The 24,658-nt window shown below is 38.5% G+C and overlaps 1 protein-coding gene across 1 annotated transcript in view; it reads right to left on the bottom strand.

Moving 5' to 3' along the window:
• The window catches only part of MAP1B (microtubule associated protein 1B), a 74,288-nt gene that overhangs the window by 20,418 nt on the left and 29,212 nt on the right, over positions 1-24,658 (bottom strand). The window contains exons 3-4 of the mRNA XM_081929321.1: positions 5,239-5,321; positions 2,608-2,748 (exon numbers count right to left, since the gene is read on the bottom strand). Of these exons, the coding sequence (XP_081785447.1) occupies positions 2,608-2,748; positions 5,239-5,321 (224 nt within the window). The remainder of the gene's footprint in view (positions 1-2,607; positions 2,749-5,238; positions 5,322-24,658) is intronic.

The raw sequence follows: 24,658 nt of genomic DNA, 5'->3' as shown, positions 1-24,658 counted from the left end.
GATGCAACTTTTTTTTTTATTGAAAACTAACTTTGCAAGGTAACTTAAATATAGAAATCAGGCAAGGAATTGATTGATTGATTGATTGATTGATTGGTTTGTTGGTTTGTTCTGTTTCCCACAACCAAACCAGAAATGTTGAAGAGCATGCTGCCTTAGTTGAACTCATACAAACACACTTGGTGGGGACACAGGAGAGGGCCTTCTCGGTGGCTGCTCCCATACTTTGCAACTCCCTCCTTAGAGAAGTTAAACTGGCTCCTTCCTTGCTGTCCTTCCACTGGCAGGTGAAGACTACCTTGTTCCAGCAGGCTACTGGGAACTTACTGCTTTTAATGAAAGGTCTGGTGCCATACTGTTTTTACTGTAATTATCGGCATGTTTAAAACAGATTAAATATGCGTATATAGTATTAATACTATCAATGTTTAATTGTATTTTAATGATTGAGTTTTCTATATTTTTAGCGGTTCTTGTTTTTATCAGTAAGCTGCCTTGAGTCCCGTCATGGAAAAAGGCAAGGTATAAATATAATTATGATTATGGTAATTTCCTAAAGTACCCCATATGTTCCATAAGTATCCCAAATTATGGGACCAGATTTCTCTTAATATTGGTCTGACTGAGGCTTAGATCTGTTAAACTTTCCTTGGATTCATTCTGTGCCTATGTATCAGTGCTATAAAAATACATAATTCAGCTTGACAGTCTGTTTACGATGGGTTCCTTGCCTTTCAGGAATTTGCAGACACTGTACATTAATTGCAAGCCAACATAATGTCTAGAGAAACAGAAAGAATTAAGTACAGCCCTAGTGACTACTTGACAGATAGACCATCTCTGTAGATAGCAGATCTGGATTCTTTCAGTTTTGGAATGTTGATGTTTTGAATATTAGGGAGCACAACTCACAAATCATGTATACTGTTGTCCATAGAACAAGATTAACAATGATGTATAGTGGGCTCAAGGTCCAGGCCGCCACCACCATACCCTTCTGATTTAATTTATAATCTCTTTCAATCCCTCCTGGTTTCAAACAAAAACTCTGGAAATATCTGTGTTTGTATCTGCTGAAATTCCAGTGATTTGGGTTCAATTTCCACTTTGAGACATCAGTGTTTAAAGTCCGGAATAAGCCCAAAATCCAATCAATCGTGAATGATGCAAATCATTTTTAAAGACAGATTTCCCTACAATACACACATAAGTGGGGGGAAGCTGGGAAAGAATTACTTTCACATCCACCTTTTAGCTTTGTTTCAAACGACGTCCTGAGATGCACAGAGAAAAATACTTGGAAAAGGACCACTGTGTGGGTCATAGAACCTCGGTTGAGTGTCTACTTTGTAATATAAAGGGTTATGGTATAACTTTCCAAACATTTACCAAATACCTTGGGGAAATGCTTGGGAAAAGCACCAACATATCCTGATCCTCTCCAACTTTTAATTTAATGAACTTTATTATCCTCCCCTTTCACAGAAGTAATTCAAAGCTACTTACAATAGTAATTAAACAGTATAAAGATAAAGGGACCCCTGACCATTAGGTCCAGTCATGGCCGACTCTGGGGTTGCAGTGCTCATCTTGCTTTATTGGCTGAGGGAGCCAGCGTACAGCTTCCTGGTCATGTGGCCAGCGTGACTAAGCCGCTTCTGGCGAACCAGAGCAGCGCATGGAGATGCTGTTTACCTTCCCGCCAGAGAGGTACCTATTTATCTACTTGCACTTGGACATGCTTTCAAACTGCTAGGTTGGCAGGAGCAGGGACTGAGCAACGGGAGCTCATCCCGTCGCGGGGATTCGAACTGCCGACCTTCTGATCGGCAAGCCCTAGGCTCTGTGGTTTAACCCACAGCGCCACCCGCGTCCCTTAATTAAACAGTATACCGTACGGTAAAACCAGCATAAAACAAAACAGGGGGAAATCTAAAACTCATTCATATTTCTTAAAAGGCAGGACTAAAAGATCCCACCTTCTGAAGGCTACAGTCAATTAAACACCAAAGGTGTGCCAGAATAGAAATAGTTTTGCCTGGTGCCTAAATATAAGTAATGATGACATCAGGTGAGTTTCCCTGGGGAGAGCATTTCAAACAGAGGAGCCAACTCCTAGGGGCCAAGGTCCCTTCAGCACCACCTCCAAAAATATTCGAGCCCTCCCTCACTGTTGATGGGTATTGCATTTTGAAATTGATTGTGCAGGTGGGGCTTACCTGACCCCCCATTACATTCAAGTTGGCACCCCTGATTCCACAAGAGGGGTATCATATAATGAGCTGGTTCCCCTGATCACTGTGATGTGCCCCCAACAAGGGAAGGGAAATATGCCAGTCCTGGAGTAGGTAAACTTGTCTCCTCTCCAGCGCCCCCTGCCCCCATTTCATGCCCTGGCCAGCATGAGCTTGGTAGGGCACAGGAAACAACAGCTGCTATGCCCCAGATTCTTCTCTGCCCACCACAGGATTGCTTTGTTAGTATGTTTATTGTTGTTATTTTATTGCCACCTTCATTGAGAATGTTCAGCACATAAATCTACAAATTAAATGTGCAAATAACTAATATTGAAAAAGACATTAGAATAGAGAGTAGTGAAATACTAACCTCCTGGTCAGTGAAGATCTCAATAAAATTCTGAAATGAGAAGGAGCCTGATTGAAGAATGAGCTCGCCTGTATTTTCAAAACTCTGCCCAGTTAGTACCAGGAGTTTGTGTCTTGCAGCATCTGTGATCATTAAGCGGACCTGTAGAAAAGGATTAAAACAAAAAATGCCCTTAAAATATCTCCTGCTTTCTACAGGGACTATCACTTCTACTTGACCTAAATAAACATGCATGCAACTGGCTTTGCATTTTATTTATCCCCAAACAGAGGAACACTAGAGATGGGGGAAGAGGGTTTGTAAAATATGGTGCACAACAGGACAGAACTCTGTAAGCTCAGCTTTCAAGGCAGCTTACACTGGAACAAAAATCTTACAAATCTATCCCAAAATGAACTATAACCAAAAATAGAAGCAGTAGCACAGTGAAAATGACAAAGTTAAACCTATCAAGTTGAAGCAGCAGAATAACAAATGCAGCCTATAAACTGAAATCATTTAACATTTAGAAGGCCTGGGAAAATAAAAACATATTCATAGCAGATTACTTAACAAGCAGAATGGCTTTCTTTAGATCAAAAGCAAACACCATCAAAAATACGTTTTCTCACTTGCTCCTCACTACTGTTATTACTATCCCCCATGCTCCGCCATTATTTCTCAAGTGTGTTCAATAGACTCACTTTGTCATACACGAACTATTTCTGCTAGGTGAATCAACTGAATTCTCTCAAAATACTTTCTCAGCAAGCTATCTTTATCTGTATATAAACAGTCAAACAATCAAATGCTTTTTAAAAAATAACCATGCCTTGAAAAAAATCAGGACTGCCCTGAATTTCTGTTCAAGGACTCACCTTCCACAGATAATTCAAGGGCATTCACTAAAACACATGGAACAGCAGAGAAAAGAAATCCCATTATGGTTTGTCACTAATTGTATTGGGATATAAAAATGTAACATTACCCTTGATGGGGTCAAGTCCATTTTCTGTATGCATTTTTTTAAACAAAAATAGAGAGCACTCAACAATCAGATGAGTGCCACTTAAATCTCACCTGTTTTAATTGCATTAAAACTATTAAAAATTGAATTATCTTGTTTTATTGTTTCCTGTGTTTGGCACAAAAGCTCTGGGAAAGTCGCCATAAGCTTTTGTACAAAGCCATTAGCTTTTTCAGCAAAAAAACCAGCACCTTCACTTTGCTGATATTCCTGCACCCTGTTTATTTATTGATGGCTATAGATGGCATACAGGCAACATGTGTAGAAACTCTCTCTCTCTCTCTTTCTCCAGATACTGACTTAGAGAATGTTTATCTATTTGTAAACTGAAATATTTATGTCTGCTGCTATTAGAGGCAAGAAGTTGGAAGTTCTGTTCAAATACGGAGAGTGAAAGGAAACACAAATTTTGGCTAAAGAAGTGCAAACAGATAATACAGATGCAAAAATAAAAATTGAGAAACATGTTGCTAAAAATATTCATACAAGCTAAAAAAAAGCATGTTTAAACACATCAGAAGCAAAACACCTGTTCAGTAGAAAAATCAGATATTTGGATGAGAAGAGAGTCAAAAGAAGCTGAGAAGATTGCAGCAAAGTATTCACTATGGAAGGTGTACAGCCTACACCGACCTTTTCAGGAACAGAATCTGAAGTGCTGATGTGAATATTGGTGACAAGAGATGAAATTAAATACCTTATTGACAAGCCAAAAATTAACAAACCACTAGGTTTGGTTGATATCCACCTGAGAGTTCTCAAATGTACTAAGATACCAGCAGACATCAGTTTTTAAAAAAGGGAACCAGATGGATGTGCGAAGTTACAGAGCAGTCCGTCACCTCTGGTGGGAATGTGTTCCATGGTCAAACAGCTCTTATAGGTTACAACATTAGGGGCTTTTTAGTTTCAAAAAATATGTATGTAAGGAGGAACATGACAGAAACTTATAAAATGGTGTAGAGAAAGTGATAAAAGTTTTTCTCCTTTCTCCTAACGCTAGAACCCAGGGTGATCCAACGAAACTGAATGTTCGAAGATTCCGGATGGACAAAAGGAGGGACGTCACACACCACATAGTTAAACTACGAAGTTCACTCCCACAAGTTCAACCATGGTTGTAATCAGTTTGGAGGATTCTAAAAGGAGAACAGACGAATTCATGGAATAGAAGGCTCTCTATGGCTCCTAGTCAATTATGGTTAATATGCTATCTCCAGGATCAGAGGCCTCTGAAGAGAGGTTGTTGAGAAACAACAGGAGATGGCTATTGCCCTCACATCCTACTTGTGGACTTCCCATAGGCCTCTGGTTGCCCACTTTAGAAAACAGGATGAAGAACTTAAGTAGGCCTTTGGTCTGACCCAGCAAGGTTCTTGGTGTGGTTTTGCTTCATAAAGAGGCAAACAGAACTTTGACAAGGAAAAACTAGATAATGGGAAGCAGAGGATTCTTATATTTTATTTTATTTTCAAAATAATGTCTATTTTCAAGACATTGGTGGGCCATAAAAATGTCAGCCCAGATTTCAGAGATGGACATCAGTGTCCTGGCTCTTATGAAATTTATTTATTTTATGGCTGCTGTGTACAATGCATTCATTTATACATTATTGATGAATTTACCTCAGTACTGACAGCTTCATCGGAAGGGTTGATGAGGACCACAGTTTCTAAGACATCACTTCTGTGGTGAAGGATTTTCTGACCTGCATAAACAGAAGGAAAGAAAATGAATTGTAAGGTTTGCAAGACAGGTTTTTTTGTTTGTTTCCCTTAAGACAGTCTAGTTTCCTTAAGGATAGCTCTTCTAATAAACTCACTCTGGAGTCCTATCTTGCTTTTCTCTGGCATATGAAATACTAGTGTTTTCAAATAAGATTGAGCAAAGATGATAACATGAAAGCTCTTGGGGGGGGGGGACAAATTTGGTGTGATCGTGTGCCACGTAAGAGACTGTTGTTGTAAATACTCAATAGTTAGCATGTATCTATTTTTCAATGTAATGCTCATCAGCCTTGGAGCAGCTGCCCACAATAGGCTTCTGCCATTTTCTTCTTTCTTTGTGGCGTTTGGCAGCATTCTCATTGGTGTTCCTTTCTCTGAGAACAGAAGTGAGATTAATTAGCACTCGTATTGTGATTGTGAAGGGAATGTCATCCAGATACCCAAACGGCAATTAGTCCAGCACCCAGAAAAGAAGCCAGGCACAAAATTAATTTTTAAAGAATGAATGAATGAATCAACCTTGACAAAAAAAAGTGCAAAAACGCACCCTACACACATACACTTAAAAAACCCATGAAAACGAGCACAGCAATGCCAGATAACAAATGTGCCGGTGTCCAAATCAATTGGTGTAAAAGCTCTGACATTTTTATGGAATTTTTTTTTTACTTATACAGTAAACATTTTCTGCCACAGGAGATTCTAGTGTGAAATACAGGATTTGGGCAACTACAGAAGGGTTCCAAAAGCCAAAAAAAAAAGTCTCTTGAATATAATTCACATACCTTTATATTTACACAATGCCTCAATGACCACCTCTCCCCATATGAACTGATCTGGACCATGTGATCATCACCTGAGGTCCTTCTTCATATGCCTACTCTGTGAGAGGTCCAGGAGGCAGCAACATGAAAATGGACCCTTTCTGTGGTGGCTACATATCTCTAGGCACCAGGCCAAAACCATTCCTCTTATCTTTGGCTAATCAAACAATCTATGCCCTTTTAAACTGTGGGGGGGGGGCATTGGTTTTGCTTTTATTATGCTATATATTTTTGTGTTTTTATATTGTTTTTATATTGTAAACCATGTCTATTCCTCCCTGTTCCTTTTCTGCCAACCCCTACAACTCTGGAACAATGATGAAATACTAAACAAGATGGGGCCAATTGTTTCTACAGACACATTATTCTACTGATGGCATTGTTGAGAGTTAGGTGTGAAGGAACAACTGAACTGCCCCTTTTGCTCAGAAAGTTAATTTCCACAGGTCAGATTTTAACACTCTAGTCAGGCAGTCAAGTGACCTTTTACAATGTGATAGATTTTATGCTGTCCCTGCTTTATGGATCATTTACCGTGAAGGCAACATCATCCATTTTGTGTAAGGTTTGCATACTGAAATAATAAATGAAGGCATAGGTAAACAAAGGAAGAATGGCTCTGACTCTTCCTCTACATTGTTACCTAAAATAATGTATCTTCCATCACAGAACATGTATATTTTCAGAGAGGTCAGTTGAGATGGTACCATTAGCTTTCATTGCACTGAATGCTAACTCTTTGCTTAAGTATTCCTAATTAAAATGGAATCCGTGGAATTTTGGTAGATGTACTCTGAAAGATGCTCTTTGGTTTAAAAAAAAATCATAAAAAGAGAGGGAGACATTTGGTTCCTTCTGGGGAAAGTAGAATGTTCAAGCATTTTATGATGTGCCCTTACCTGGCTATTCTGAATAGTTATATGCCTATAACTTAAGGCTGCAATTCTATACACACTCAGCTGGGATCAAGCCCGACTGAGCGCAACTGGATTTACTTCTGAGTAGACATGGATAGAATTCTGCTGTAAGTATTGCTTTTGATGGAATGAACAATATGTTTACTGCAGACATCACACCACAAGGGGCTTAACAGATGTCAGAGTCAGCAAAGCTCCCTAATGAATCTTCTGCTCACAACAAGTGAATAGAACTCTGAATAGTCAGCAGATTGTGAGTCCTCTATGTATTTGCAAATTAGCTCTGATGCATATAGACCCCCAACTTCCTCATGCCTTGTAGTAACATCCTTCTAATGATATATAAAAATAAAGAGGCAAAAAATGCTTTGAAGGAAGCAAGAATTTCACATCCAAGGTTCCCGTTCATTCTCGGATGTTTTTAAACGGCAGAAATAGTGATGTGAGGGGGCAAGGGAGAAGAGAATGCCCACTGAAAGAAATGCTTTGTGTAACAAACAGCAGCCTGAATATATTGTGTTAATGTTTTTAGTCAGACGAGACCACTGGCCTTGAATCAATGTTACTGTTATAGAGGGAAAACAAAAATCCCATTTAGAGATTACATGCCACACCACGTGGAATTTATTTTTTTCAGACTGGGTTTTAATGAAAGCTTTGATCACTTCTGAACCTTTGCGGGGGCATGGGCTGCCTTAGACCTGAGGTGCGAAACAGAAATTGCACAGTTCAATTGGAACAGCAGGGGAGAAAGTTGTAGCTCCGATGTCAGTACAATCAGAATGTTCACCAAGTATTTCTTGCCATTCAAACTCTATGGTTATGGATGGCTGATCTGTGGTTTTAAGACACTGAACAAAAGCATTTTTCCTGGTGTCCCCACAGTGCAGCTTCACAGACTTCAGCTAAAGAATTAGCTGGGGAAATCACTTGTCAGTGACAGGAAGCACTCCCTCCCTCTTAACCCCCTTCCCCCCCAGTCCAAATGGACAGGTTTTCCAATACTTCAGTCCCCCAGTGAATAAAAATAGAAAGCATGTATCTCACTGAGAGCCCAGCTCTTACTGTAGGTCAGAGCAAGACAACTCAAGGAAAGCACTTATGGAGATCGTGAATGGAAAAATAATGCAAGGCACTGATCAGCATAATAGGAACTAACTACCATACTGTGTCAAAACAATGAGCCATGCAGAATAGCCGCCTGTCTCCAATAACAGTCAGCCTTTTTCTGGACACATAATAGAATAACCCAGATTATACAGACATGCAAGCAAATGGCTCAATTGATAAGAGGTGCACACAATGTGAATAGTGATGGAAGTGCTATTTGCAGAACAGAGGCTCACATCAGGGTTTTTTTAAGAGTTTTTTTTTTTAAGCCATACATGTGGGAAGACACAGGACAATTGGCAATACAACATTCACTGAATTTCAGACCTACAAGCTCATTAAATAAAAAAAACATGAAATGTATTGGAGATAAAATACTTGAAATACAATTGACCTTATGCTTGCTTATCCAGCAGTAGGTTTGGCATAGCTGACTCTCAAGCTAAGTGTGCAGAGCAAAACAACTTTCAGTTGGGCCAAACTATGAGGGCTTTCACGTTACCCAACGTATCTCCCGCACACCTTCCTTGCAGTGGAATAATATTGAAAGGGTTCACAGACATGGGCAAGAAGAGGCTGCGAGCCGCTATCCCATGAGCCAGGAATCGTGAGCAGTGGGAGGAAGGCTCCCCCAAGAGCTGCGCTCCCTTTAAAGAGCGTGCAGAGCGTGTGTGCGGCTCTTGGGGGCTTTTCCCCGAGGAGGGAGAAGGGACTGATGGGCTGCCCTTCTCCCTCCTTGCGGGAAAGCCCCCAAGAGCCGCACACACGCTCCACGCTGAGCAGAACCTCCCGCCTACATTCATTCCATAAGATGCACACACATCTCCCCTTACTTTTTAGGAGAGGAAAAGTGCGTCTTATAGAGCGAAAAATATGGCATACTATTCACAGGGGTGGACTTTGGTCTTTCAAATTTCAACGGCATCCTGTGCAAGGCCAAAATTTGATTCCCCCGCCTTCCTTTCTGCTCAGTTCACTACGTCACAGTTGAGGTACTCTGCATTGCCCTTTAGGCTCAGCACTCAGCGTGGTGGAAGCAGTCGTGCTACCCTAAATCTACCTCTGGCCCAGAATTATTCTGCCATTCTACTTTGTTAGCTGCCCTGGGAACACAGAAAGTATATTGACAGTGAAGAGTATAAATTATGTAAATAAAAACCCAGTCAATTTTGCTTTTACATCAATAGTTGTAACAATTCCCTGACACTGTGGTTGTTTTTCAAGCATATCTAATACTAAGCAGAATTAGAATCTATATGAAGTATATATACATTTGATTAGAAGTTACAAGGCATAACAAATGATCTGAGGAAATGTAGCAATAGAACAAGAAGTTATTGAACTGTGCAAGGTGTAGTGAAATTATAGGAGAAAAATAACAGATAAAACTCCCCCATACTAGGCTGGCAAAATAGCAGATATATGGTTCTTACGATTTCCCAACAAATATAATCCTAACCAGCTCCTAAATGCATGTTTTCTCTGCATATTGAAATAAGTGATAAGCTTTGCCTTTATGAACCTGAATAAAACAAAATGAAATAAAGTTTGTGCAATGCAAACTTAAGCATTTTTAATCAGAAATAAGATCATTTGAGTGAGGCTTAGGCTGTATACACACAAAGTACATTTTTCTCCTCAAAGAATTCTGGGCAGTGTGGTTTCTTAAGGGTGCTTGGAATGGCAACTCTGTGAGGGGAGGGGTGATAATAATTATGATGGTGATTATTATTATTATTATTATTATTATTATTATTATTATTATTTATTATTTATACCCCGCCCATCTGGTTGGGTTTCCCCAGCCACTCTGGGCGGCTTAAAAAAATATATTAAAATACTATAATACATCAAACATTAAAAGCTTCCCTAAACAGGGCTGCCTTCAGATGTCTTTTAAAAGTCTGGTAGTTGTTGTCTGGTAGGGTGAGCTACAGTGCCCAAATTTATTGAGGGAATAATAATAATAATAATAATAATAATAATAATAATAATAATAATAATAATATCTTTATTGTCATTGCCCCCTCTTGGGGACAACGAAATTACTTGGCTGCTCCATCCACCCAGGAAGGGCACTCCACACAAAATCAAAACAACTATAAAAACACTAATTAAAACAATACAGTATAATACAGCAAGGAAGATTAGATGACTTTCAAAGTCCAGGCTCTCTTTTCAGGGCTCTGGAGAAGAAGCTGTTCTTAAGACGGCTCGTTCTTGTCCTTGTCCTTGAATATATGTGCTTCAGATGTGCTTTAAAAGTATAGTGTGTATACAGCCTTAGTTTCTCATCTTCAGGTGGCAACGGGCCTGGGAACAGCTATTAGGTATCAAGACAGTGATTCACCTTGAGCAGTAACTATGCCAGCTAGTCATCTTGTACAGTATATGATGACTGCATGTCACACTAAGTTAAAGAAACCTTTATTTGAACTTATAAGAGTGATGTGAGCATGCCCTGATATCTGCTGCTATATTTTAATAGGTGTATGGCTGTCATCTACTCCTAACTTTTAACATGGGTATCAGCTGCCTCAGCTGCTGGGGATTGTTTTTATTATTGCCTCTTGACTTGAATACTTTGGGGGCTATTTTGAACACACCGAGCATTTTCCATGAAAGCCTCTGTAGTAAACTGCATGACTTAAATCAAGTTGTGGGTGTCTAATGGTGTTGATTACCAGAATAATTGTATCAGCTTTTCTCACTAGGTATTGATTTGTTGTATCATTTGCCAATTTTATGTGACATTTAATTTGCTGTCAAACTACTGCCATTAATCAACAACGGACAAACATCTGACCTTTTACCCCCATTATTTACCATCAGGGACAAACTTCTCACAACTGCCACATTTATCACTCCTTGAAATGCACAGCTTCATTTTTTAATACTGCTGGAAGATGAAAACAACAACCGCAACCATTTCAACAAAAGTACAGTATAAAAAAACCAGCAAACCCAGTACAATGTTCTTCCAGTGATGCTTAAAAAGAAAGCAAGAGTCACAAGCGAAATGAAATTAAGCACTTTAGAGTTTTGTTTTAGTGGTGACTAAAAAAATACTTAACTTTTGCTGAATTGTGCCCTACTCCAGTAATATATAATTAGTTATGGCTTACTTTTTATATTCCAAATACACATCAAGTAATGCATTTATTAGAACATTTATAATGTAATTAGTCTTAATAAAGGCATTTTGTTACTGTTGATTTTGATTTTTTTCCACTTAAGGAACCAAAGCCAATGTTCCACCTAAGTAAGCTATGTTTTTTTTAGTTTACTAATCCCCCCTCTTTTTATTGCTAATTATTTTGCTCAATGCTATGTTCTGATGAAGTGCTTTATGAATTTTTTGAAACAGAATAAATGAAAAGAAATGTTTACAAACAATACGGTCATCTTATTAATGATGCATTCACCAACAGATTCCTATGACATTTCACAGAAATAATTTTTATATGACCACTGTTTTTGAAACAACAGTACTATCTCCTGAGGGACTAGCATTTCTTCCAGAAACAAGATGTTGTGGTCTGAGTGCTGGGGAAATGCAATATCCTAGCAACAGAAGCGCTTCTTCAGATGAAAACATCTGTATCTTAGGCAATCAACAAACCACAGCAGCACATTTACCCTACAACAAAGTACAATACTTCAAAAGGCCATTAAACTCCTTTTACAGGTGCAAGATCTGTCAGGATGAGCTTAGGATGCAGTGGATCTCAAGCTCAGCTGGCATTAAGTCCCCAACCCCCACCCTGTTTCAGCCAAAGATAACTTTCTTATCCTGGCTCAGTTGGTTAAGCAAAGGCTGGCGTAAGCCCTCCAAAAGGGGTGTCCCAGAGGAGGGAATGGGCAGCAGGGACTGAAATTGGATTCTGTTCAGCTCAGTCAAAAAAGGATGTGTGTTTAAGTCAAACATTCTTTTAAAGGCTTGAGTGCAAGTTTATGCTGGTTTAATTGGCATTGGCTTGCTTTATGCCAGCTTCTTGTCTAAACGACTGCTCCCTACATCTCTTCCAAATATTCTTCAGAACTTCTTCAGGTCAAGTACACCTAGTACCTTCAACTGTTTCTCATAGACTGCCCTCTTATGGGCAACAGTCCATTTTGTCAGTGGATACTTTGTCAATACATGACCTGACCAGCACAAAATTAAGATGAAAATTTTTTTCCCATGATATGGACACAATACTTCTGTTAATGCAGCCCAGAATTGCATTAGCTTTTTGAGAAGTTGCATCACACTGCTGGCTCATGGTCAGCTTATGATCAGCTAAGACAACTATATTCTCTTTACATGTACTGCCGCCAAGCCAGATCTCCCCAAACCTTTGCCTTTGTTTTGCTTAGACCCGACACGATTCCCACAGAAGCCTTCATTGGCATTCACAGGGACCCTGCCCTCAGCTGAAATTAGACTAGAAAGAAACATTAGAATACAAACCCAACAGAATAGGTTTTAGTTTGTGCTTGATATGTGTGTGTGATCTCCAGAAATGTTTCTCCAATATGAAATTTTGCCAATGAGTCCAAAAAGGTTGGCAACTCGTGGTCTAAGTGAAAACCCTAAACTGACTGGGAGGCAGAGTCTGTTTTAACATGTCTCTTGTCTTGTTGTTTTTTAACCTCACATTAGCAACTTACATAAATAATGCATTCTAGTTTATATTTTTTAGTATTCCTTATCTAAATGCTTTTCAGAAGCCTATCTGTCCCTTGATCATAACCCTCTGCTGAAGACTGATATTCCCAAATCAAAAATATTTTCCCCCACTTTGTCTCTGAGAATGTCTTTCTTTTGGGAATCGTTGCATGTCTGGATGTTTGCCCAGGATGGCTCTAGGGATTACTTCCTTAAATGGTTTAGACTATAAGGTTTTCTGTGACAGTAGCAATAAAAGGAATAATAGCCCCCCTCCGAACAAAGATGAGGTAGGGGGGAGTCAAAAGTCTCTGGAGGGAAAGTGATGTGAATAGCTATATATAAATTTTCAAATAAAAGACCTCATGCGGTGGCACATTTAAACAGCTGAAATAATAAGACTGATAGGGACAGATGTACAAACTGGCTTTAGTGTAATGATCTAAAGGAGCTACACACAATTTTATTCATCTTCCTTAGAGATTTTGCATGTGTTTTGAGAGAACTTGAATTACGGTAAAATTCCTGCAGTTTCACAAACATCTTCTTACTGAGAAGTCTTTATGATTGGAACGTTTCAGTAAAATGACACAAACCTAGTAATTTCCCTAAAATATCAAGTATAGACAGATTTAACTCCCCTCACCCTTATTATTATATGAGAAATATCAAAATCACATAAATTTGTTTTTATTTCTTAAATCTGTATACCACTCTTCATCTTAGGATCTCAACGGGAGGTTCATAACATATACAAAAATAAAATCACAATATACAAAACAAGAACAAAACAAAAAAGGACATGGAATGTTAATCAGCCAAAGGCCTGGTTGAAGAACATTTTTGCCTGGCACCTAAAGATATGCAATACTGCCCTTCATCCAAGGATCACAGAGAGTGGGTTTACAGTATAAAAACAGAAATATATACTGTATAACATGATGACAAACAAAACAATACCCCCAGAAAACAATTAAAAGCCCATATAGTGTTTAATTAGCCAAAGATCTGAGAGAAGAAGAATGTTTTCACCTGGTGCCTAAAGCTATGCAATGAAAGCGCTAGGCGAGAAGATGGTTTTCTCAACTAACCAGAGTTTGTGATAAACAGCAATCACTGGTTTGATAAGCCAATACGATTAATTGTCAAGGATTATGGGGGAGTTGTAGTCCAAAACATCCAGATAGCACAAGGTTAAAGAAGGTTGTAGTAAACCATGGTTTAGTGTTGCAGGCAAATAGGGCCAATGTAACAAAATTTATTTTCCAAATTCAAGCTCCAACAGATTGTAAAACAACAACATTGTGTGTGCATATGTGTACAAAGCAATGAAGAAATACTTGTGGTTACTACAGGCTGCAAATTCTAGCCTTCCATTAATGAGGCCACATGGCTCTCATCTGAGGTAAGACAAATATAGGGATGGAAGGAAAGCACAGCTCAAAGCAGACTTTTCTCTTCTGAGCAGCCTATAGTGAATAGAGTATCATTATCATAGCATAATAAAAAACTTGTGGGTTGTATCCAACTAAGTTCTATTCAGAGCTGACCTACTGGAATCAATGTCCAGTAATTCCAAGTGAACTACTTTGAGTATGACTAGCATTGTACACAACCCTGTACCTTTAAGCCTAGACATAGTTCAGATTTCCTATATTTTATTTTATGCCACCAAATTCCTTGGTATCATACACAAGGTTAAACACTAAAAAGAAAAATGTTTCTAATCTCCCCCCCCCAAAAAAAAATAAAAAAACCTTCTACCACTGTGAACAGGAAAAGCACTGGCCTGCCCTAGAAATGTTTATAGGACTCTTTTGGAAAATCTGTTGTCTGTGCTTCTACTTATCTAGTCTGCGCATTTTTAAATTCTACTGGCTTTAAAGAGTGGGTAAATCATAAGAAAGGAACCATGGATTTGATCCCTGGCTAGCACCATTTTGCAGCAGGTGTTAGTTTATAATAAAAGTGAAATGTTTTTCTCATTTATTAAGAAAACGGTACAGACATAAAAAGTTATTTGTATGCACCTTACAGTTCCCACATCTCCCATATTATGGACCCCTTCAGGTATCCATGAGATATTGATTATTCTTGCTTTTTATTTCCTTCTTCCAGAGGCTTCCTCAAAGACAGCTCTCTTCTGACACATATAGATCTCCAGAATCCATTAACAGCCATCAGAGACAATTCTGCCTTATTAAAAATGCATTTTTCTTCTTGCAACCTGCTAACTGGAGCTCAGTTGAATTCTGCAGGTCCCCAGAAAAACTGACAGAATATGTAATTTTATTTCTAAACTGAATTCTGAAATATCCACATGTATAAAGGACAGCAAAATCCATCTATAGATTATGCTCTTGGGAAGAATGAAGACTATCATAAACAACATCATTTACAAGGTACTTCATAGGGAGAAATAAACCCCCACCTCTTAAAAAAAGGCACAGAGAATGAATCATATTTATAGAACTGGATTTGTGGACCATTTACTTCAATGTCATTCATTAAATTCAGAGTTAAAGTATTCCCAGCACATGTATCTTCAGCCTCTGCCTAAAGACCTCCAGCAAAGAAATGAAGTACAGTGGTACCTTGGGTTACATACACTTCAGGTTACGTATGCTTCAGGTTACAGACTCCGCAACCCAGAAATATTACCTTGGGTTAAGAACTTTGCTTCAGGATAAGAACAGAAATCGGGCTCCAGTGGCGCAGCAGCAGCAGGAGGCCCCATTAGCTAAAGTGGTCTTCAGGTTAAGAACAGTTTCAGGTTAAGAACGGACCTCTGTAACGAATTAAGTACTTAACCTGAAGTACCACTGTACTAACAAGAATTATTTGAAAGAGTTGATTCTATCATGCAACAGCAAGCTATCATTTGGATTTGGAACATATTTTTAAAAGAAAAGCCTGGCCTGCTTTTCAGATACCTTTTAATACAATAACTTTCTAAAGAAACACCTGATATTATAGTTTGAGGTCTTGTTTATTCTGTTAAATTTTAATCCAAGAAGACCAATTTATCCTAAATAGAGCCCAATAAAGCATGTGGAGAAGTTGTTCCAGTGCAGTGTGTGGTGTTGGGAACACAGGTTTGGCTCTGCTTCCAAGTACTGCAGCAGGATAAGCTCCAAGCACCTCTCCCTTAGCGTAGAAGTAAGCCAACTTTTAAGATCTCCAATTCTGACTTAGGAAGAGTTTGCATAGTGCACCTGCTTGCGTAACACTACACTTTGTTTACGTAAAATAAGATACGCAATGTGTTTCACTGCAAGTGTATTATGGTTATCTGGGAAAACTATGGCTTGCAGCTCCGAATACACCTTCGATAAGGTTGCACCGGTAAATACCTGGCATGAAGAACATACTATGTCACTAAAATGGCTAGTCTCCAGAATTCCAAACAAAATTGCCTGGCAAACTTCATTTTGTGTCAGTTCAGCTAAAAATGTAGGGAGGGATATTATCACAATCAAAACCAGCAACACCTGCATCTTCTTCTCAACATTCCATTTAAGCATTGTCTTTTTCCTTTTTGTCAGTGGCAATCCAGTCTTTAAAAATTCAGTTTCATATACCTCTTTGCTGCTTTCTCATACTGAAACACTTGGCTTCATGCTGTATAAATAATATATCATAAAGCCCCAGAAGGTTTCTCATCTTTTTAATATATTTATAAAGGCTTCCTCTCTCAGTGCTTACAGAACATTATAAATTGATTTTCTGACTTGCATGGGATCACTTATTTGCATTTTCCAATATTTGGTTTCAGCCAAACCGCTCACCTAAGCAATTTCTAATACCAAAAGAGGACTATCAGTAGACTTCTTAGAAAAAAGAGGTATGCTAGTCAGTTTTAGTGAAATGCAAACTGGTGTCTGAAGGAAATGTATTTTAGAATCTAAAACTGTATTACATAGACTTTAAGCATTAACTTATAACAGTTCTGAGGAAATTGCATAGTGTGTTTTCTATTTCATCTTTTGTGCAGGCTAACAGCAAAATGTTCTCAACATTTGACGTATTTAAAAAAATAACTCTGGCTGAATTTGAATAATCCATCTCTAGTTATGTTAACATAGCTGTTTAGATATTTATTTATCTGCCTCAGATATCTTCTTTTATCTGAGTATCATTTTTAGCCTTTTTTTCACTATCCCATGTCCACAGAATGGAAGATGGCAGGACCCCCATGGATGTACTCTATGGGAAGCTGGTTTCATGCACCAGGCCACAGACCAATTCTGTGTTACAGATATGCCTACAAACATGATGTGAAGGCTGGCAACCCAACCCCTGCCATTTTCTAAGGGAAATTGTAAAAAAAAAGACACTGCCAACCTGGGTTGCCATATGTCTGGATTTTCCCAGACATTTCAGATATTTCCGCCCGGACGCTGTTTCCAACGGCCAATTCCCAGCTATGTCCAGTATGGCAACCCAATAATAAAACCACACCTAACACTTTCTACAGTGGAACCTTGGGTTGCAAATGTAATCTGTGCCACACGTGTGGGTTGCGATTCGACGCTTCTGCGCATGCACAAAGCGCAATTTAGTCTTTTTGCGCATGCGCGAGCGCCAAAACCCAGAAGTAACCCATTCCGGTCATAGCAGTCAACTTTTCCCTTTTCTTGCAAGGAATCCTATTCAGAATAAGGGAATTTCCCTTTAAAAAAAGGAAACGTTGACAGCTATGGTTACGGTACTTCCGGGTTCGGCGCGGTGCGCAACCCGAAATCACGTAACCTGAAGCGTCTGTAACCCAAGGTACCACTGTATTAGGTTTAAATGTTCTATGTGACCTGGTACATAGCTGTTGTAACATTATCAGAACTCATGCTACCAAATATTTTATTTCAATTCTAGCAGAATGTGGAAGAATTATCCTGGTCATTGAAGTATTTCTGCACTGATCATTCAGCAGAAATTAAAGAGACAAAAAAGGGAAACAAGCTTTTTTCACATGTCATCATTTCAAGGCTGCTGTCAAGGATGTCCCTTGTGTTCTCTTAAATAAGTGTTCTGTTAAATAAATCCAATATAGCCCATTTTACTTCCTTATTAGCTTACCCTTTCCTAACTCTTAGAAAATGAAATACGCTAATATGTAAAGGAGGATTTGGGGCTCTAAATTGCATAGACCTAAGTATTAAACCTTTTAGTACATTACTGTAACAATTTGCATTTCAAAGTTGACACCTAGCATCTAAAAACCGGTGTCATAGTTTTTGTACTTTACAAAGAGGAACATTTGCCATGTTTTCGTTCCAGTTACAATCCACTGGTTCTTTCAAACCTGTGAAAGTAGTGTTCAGTCATGCAGGTTGAAAAAGCCTCTACAGTACAACTTAATCCTATTTGTTCTACTCTGGCACACAGAGATATTGTCCTCTGTGCTTTGCTGTACTTCTTAAGGAAATTACCCTTCCTGAATGCCAGAGGGGAGGAATGAAATTTCATTGAGTTATCCTATGGAATTCTGTTGTGTACTTACTACAAGCAAAATTAAGTTGCCATATTTGGCCTAGTTGTTGCAACCTAATCTCATGCAGAATGAGAGCTAATAACAGGTCTTGACCAATAAAACAAAAAATCAGCAAAACATTTAAATAATAAATAAATAAGCAAAAAAGTGGCTTGTTAATCAAAGAGAAAGGGAATATAGGAAGAGACTCACTCATATAACCCAAAAATGGCAGGCCCACAATAAAATGCAGTATTTATTGGGTCCAAATGCTGTGTTCGTTTTACTAGATAACATGACGCCAGAGGAAAGAACAGGAACTTTTTCTCATGGATAAAACAAATACAAACTCTTTTGATTTACCTCACAGAAACACATTGGCCAAATGGTGAAATGTATTCTGTAGCATACAATCTATAGCATACAATCTGAAGAGAAGTCATTCTGAACCATCTTCTGAGCTACTGTATTTTCAAATAGATATGCTTCCATGTCAGTCTACGCAACGTCAGTCTATTAAGCCTGAAATCCAAAATCCTTTAACATTTTATCCATGCATTTCGCCCCACAAGATTCATGCATTGTGTATACATAGCTCATGTGCAGCTGCTGTTGAAGACTGAACCTGTGTCTCTTTTTCAAGAATAGTAGTGGGGTGGCACCTTCTGAATCCACTTTCACAAAGTTCCTGCCTAAAGAAGAATCTGTTGCTGTTACAGGCTATCAGCACAGAAGTCCAAAAAAGGAATGTGAAGTATTTGGGGTTCCAATGTGGATTGAGTGTTGAATACACACACTATTATTTTATATAACAGGGGGGGGGGGTGAAGCCAGGTTGCACTAACCACAAAGCTCTGTGAAGATGGGGTGAGAGCACTTTCAGGCCTCCAGGATATTTAATGATGACTGAAAAAACTCCAGTAACATTTTAGGCCTCATAGTTAGACCTCTAAGCAGCATGCAAAGAAGTGAAGATGAGTAAAGGGGTGCAATTCTGCAATTGTATATCCACGTTTGTTTCAAGAATGAAACCTGCAGCTCTTAAACCTGTAACACTCAAATTGTGTGTTGGAGCATATTAATACGCCACAAGCAATAAAATATATGCATAATTTCATTTTCCTGTTGTTGCCAACTTCCAGTCAGTCTCCACTAAGACCGGTGGGCATTTTATTGAAAAAAAAGAGAAAATTTAAATGGGTACTATTCACAAATGGCACAAACTAAGTATACTAAGATTTCCATACTGGCAAACCAAGTGTAGCAGCCCTAAGTGCATTTAGAATTTTTTTTCTGAAAATGTCTCTAGCACAATTTTTACTGAAAGTGTCAGTTCATTCATATCAAAGGCAATACATAAGGTTTCTGAGAATTTTGTTTCAATGCTTTCTCCTTTAGGGCTATAGCTTAGTAAAAAAAAAAAAAGATTAAATGTGCATAGATACCCTATTTAGCTATAATATCGTTTCTTGACAGCATCTTGGGGTTTAAAAAACTCCACTGAGATCCTGGATAATCTTTTACTAGAAAAGGTTCAGAGAGCATCAGATGTCTGTGGTATTACTGTCAAAAGCTGTAATATAGCTTCTGCATAGCCTTCTTTGTAAACTTAGCAATGTCAGGCATTGAATATATAACTGATGAAAAAACATCAGTATTCTTTGCAGTAATGCATATATCAGGGGGAATCAGACTTGCTCATTTATAAGACAAATACTTGTATTTGTTTAAAAATTAACTTTCAAAATACATTTAGCTTTCTTTCTTTATTTTAAATGTAACAGTTCATTAGTTGTTGCTTTCCATAAGCAACATTCTGAAACAAACAATGAGGGGGAGTTACTGTTTTGTTGTTTTAGTTTAATTATTTACTTGTGTTTTATTTTTTAATACTGTTTAATTTATTTTCATGGTACAGAAGATAAATTTTGAGAAAACAATTGTTACAACAGTAAACAACAAGTAACTTGTCCTGATAAAAAGAATAAGGGCAGTATATAAATTTAATTAAATAATAATAATAATAATAATAATAATAATAATAATAATCCTGTATATCCCAATCCGCTTCCCTGAGCTGACCAAAATACTTGTAGCATGGGGATCAATGGCCAATCAAAATATTTGTACACATTAACATACAAATTAAGTGATTTATTCTCAAACAAGTGTGCCAAAGATTCTAGCCACAGAAAGGCATTTCTCAGTACCAAACTCATAGAACAGATTGCTTCCCTGTGTGAAACCCCCCCCCCTATAGTAGACTGGAAGTTTTCCCTTGAGGGGCTTTAGAGAAATGAAAGGGTCCTTTTCCCCACAAGAAATGTGCTTGCACACAACAATAGCAGCCTATTACCTAGGTGCAAAATTGGCATATCCAGGCAAAAGGGTGTGGGGATCAATAACAATAAAAAGCAGTGAATAGGTGTTCACAGAAGCTTCTCTAATACATTAGTTTCCTGTGGTTTTCTCTTCCTTTCTCCACTTAGGACTGCCAGCTAAACGCTCTAAATGGTGGGTGGTGAGGTGATGCCATTTCTTGGAAGTAATGATTAGAAATCTCTTGTCATCATTATCATCCAGCAGCTACTTAAGAGAAAAGAATGAGGGACCAACTGTTTGCTGCAGTTTAGAGAAGAAATATTATTTGCCCTATTTGGTCATCTAGTCTCCCACTGTGTAAGAAAGAGCCATTAAATTCAAAACTGTACCAAGAGGTTCCAAGATATTCCCCTTGGAATGTTTGTCAACTGAGGAAAAAGCTTGCATCAAGATATCACAAGCTATCTGCTCATATTTATTCCAGCCCCCTGAGGTCAATTAACAGACAAGGCCAACAGCATGGGTGGCATTGAAGACTGTGCCCCAGAGGAATGCCGAATAATTTGCCAGCATCCTACTGGAATCAAGGCAAACAAGTTTTACTGGGGCTTCACTTGACTCCTCTGTGATCTAGCACCCACAGAGGATCATGATTTTCCTACATGTTACTTCATTTTAATTTTAATTTACCTAGATTTTAAGTACAGTGGTACCTCTAATTATGAACTTAATTCATTCCGGAGGTCCGTTCTTAACCTGAAACTGTTCTTAACTAGAGACATGCTTTTGCTAATGGGGCCTCTTGCTGCCACTGCGCCTCCAGCACATGATTTCCGTTCTCATTGTGGGGCAAAGTTCTCAACTTGAGGTAACTCTTCCAGGTTAGCGGAGTTTGTAACCTGAAGCGTTTGTAACCTGAGGCATTTGTAACTCGAGGTACCACTGTACAGTGGTACCTCAGGTTACATACGCTTCAGGTTACATACTCCGCTAACCCAGAAATAGTGCTTCAGGTTAAGAACTTTGCTTCAGGATGAGAACAGAAATCATGCAGCGGTGGCGCGGCAGCAGCAGGAGGCCCCATTAGCTAAAGCGGTGCTTCAGGTTAAGAACAGTTTCAGGTTAAGAACAGACCTCCAGAACGAATTAAGTACTTAACCTGAGGTATCACTGTATAGAGAAATTGTGTGTATTATTTTTATCAGGTGTGATATAGCATATGTAGTGTTATGTTTCAAAGCACTTGGTCATCCTGTTGAAACCAAATGGAGTGAAAATGAATCTTGCTGGTATGATAATTTCCCAGGCAAAGCAGAACCCGTTGATGCCAGCATATTCAAATTCAAATTGATTTAGATATCAATCAAAGTCTGTGATATCATGAGGACCACAAGCTGAGGGTGTTAGCAGTGATTTTTCTGCTCAATTCAAGAAAGAAACAAGTAACCATTCAGTAAGCTAAAATCTTGACAGTGTACAGCTGCAGTCTTCATTTTTTGCTCCCAAACAAGCTTGCACAAGATGCACAAGTGTAATTGCAGCATCACCTGTACACACATGTAGCGCTATAATATAGAAATATTCAACAATCCGGGAAGGACACATTCATATCAAGAGCAGCAATGAAATGAACAACAGCAAATGGATAATGGAACAACAAGGGAGCAATTCAAACCCAACAGCACCCAAATGTTATGACCCACAGCAAAGGCGTTCCTTTTCTGATGTACAATAGGGTACAATTTATGTTTTCATAAAGTCATAAAATTATAGAGTTGGAAGGGAACACGAGAGTCATCTAGTCCAACCCCCTGCAATGCCAGAATCTTTTTGCCAAACATGGAGCTCAAACCCACAACCCTGAGTTTAAGATTTTCATGCTCTACCGATTGAGCTATCCAGTTAAGCTAAATAATCCAGAGAAAGGTGAAAGGTTAAGAGGAGGACAGAATTCCTTTTTCATTTCAGAGTTGGCAAAAAAATATCACTTTTGAGATGATCTCATCGTATGAGTAATGCTCCCTTATCATACAAAAACTTTCAGACTCTGAACAACTGCTTTCCAATTTCAACAAAAAATAGCTGAAAAGGGAATAGGAGTTTCATTACAAAATGGCAAGACATTCAACCTGGGTTTATAAATCTGAAGCCACACGTTACAGTAAAAATACCTTTCAGGTACTTTTGAAGTCTTACAAAGAAAATTTGAGTGATGCTGTGGGTCTCGAATTAGTTTATTTTAATGAGAGAAAGCAGTATTTCAAAAGTAGATGTACTGCATTAATCTGAATTTAAGCCCTTGGGCAATATTAGAATTCACATCCCTAAATGTCATGCTGAGGTACAATTACGGTATTCAAATTGTGTAGTAAGTACCTGCTATCCCTGTAGCATAATACTAGTACTCTCAATATGGATTGGCTGAACACGGCTTGTCTTCAGTACCACATGTCTAATATAGAACTGCTTACAGTGACTTCTTCTGCACCTATACTACAGACTGCCTTTATTAACACTCGACTTATTTTAATTCCTCTTCAAAAATGAAATGCCTTGTCTTCCCTTTTCCATTTTAAATGATAACCCAGCACCATTACCCTCAATTCATGGGCAAGGGAGGCAGGTAGAAAAAGTTATTATGTTGGAGATGGAGAAAACAGTCAAACAATACTAAAACATTGTCATCTGTGGCTATATTAGTCCACATGATGTTATATTACCTAAGTGAGTGTCTCCTGTTGTATGAACACCCTCATTCTTTAAGGTCTTCTGCAGGGAGAAAGTTGCTGAAACTGTTTCCTACATGACGTGAAATCTTGTAGCACCCACAAGTTTGGCATCATCTTCCAAGGACAACGGGTTTGGTGTAGTGGACAGAGCAGGGGTAGCCAACATGGTGCCTTTCAGCAGTTTTAGACTAGAACAAGGGTGATGAGAGTTGGAGTCCACAATATCTGGAGGGCACCATGTAGCCTCTGTAAATGAAGCACTGCCTAGGTCAAGAGAAATCCAGGTTCAAATCCACACCCAGCCATTGGCCTAATGTACCTCACAGGGTTGTTGTGAGATTAGAACAAGAATAGAGCTATGGAAATTACTTTGAGCTCCCTGGAAGAAAAGGTCAGATATAAATGTAATATAACAAATGACCATCTTAGCCTTCTCAGTATCAGAGTTCAAGCACAGTGTAAATTCATTTTTATTCTCTTGTGCTTTTAAACAGAAGAGTGGTTACTTTTTCTTTTTTATGCGTGTGTGCCTTTTTTCAATCAGAAAGACAATCAATCAAGTTTATAGACATTCCATTAATGTGATAAGAAACAGATTTATTACAGACTCTCCTTACAGCTACCAACTGTTACTTTGAGGAAAGAGCTTTTAATCTTCTTGGGAAATATCAGATTTGATTTGATTGTAGCATATATAAAGTGTTGTTTTAGATGTGTAACTTCCTATTTGCCAATTTATATATGACTATGTTATTAGTTTCATAAATTGTACCCCGTCAGAACGACAAGGTGTCAGCACTGGCAAGACTTTAACCTACTTAGGAAAAAAAATATTCAGTAAGCTTTTAAGATCACCATCAGTCAAAAATAGCACACACAGTGGAATGTCAGGTGAATGCTAATTTTTTCAAGAAACCCTTATGCTCTTTCATGTAGTAAAATAACTGTATTCCATTCCGTTTTGTTATTGTTATCCAGTAGGTCTGGATAACAAATGTTTTCTTCTCCAGCTAAGTAATGCCAATTCTTGGGAGCTTCTAGCATTTCCACTGGGAACTTCTCCACAGAAGAAACTATACCAGGCACAGGCAAACTCGGCCCTCCAGATGTTTTGGGACTACAACTCCCATCATCCCTAGCTAACAGGACCAGTGGTCAGGAGGGACAAGTTTGCCTATGCCTGAACTATACTCATCCATTATAAAACTTCAGGGATGAATACTTAAATCAATGGTGAAATACATGCTTTGACAGCATTAAAAATAAGTCTTACAAAAAGGGAATTGGAATGACTG

The sequence above is a fragment of the Podarcis melisellensis genome (genome assembly GCF_964234715.1).
Source record: "Podarcis melisellensis genome assembly, chromosome: 11".
NCBI classification, from domain to species: Eukaryota; Metazoa; Chordata; class Lepidosauria; order Squamata; family Lacertidae; genus Podarcis; species Podarcis melisellensis.
This window is presented reverse-complemented; position numbering and strand designations above follow the sequence as displayed.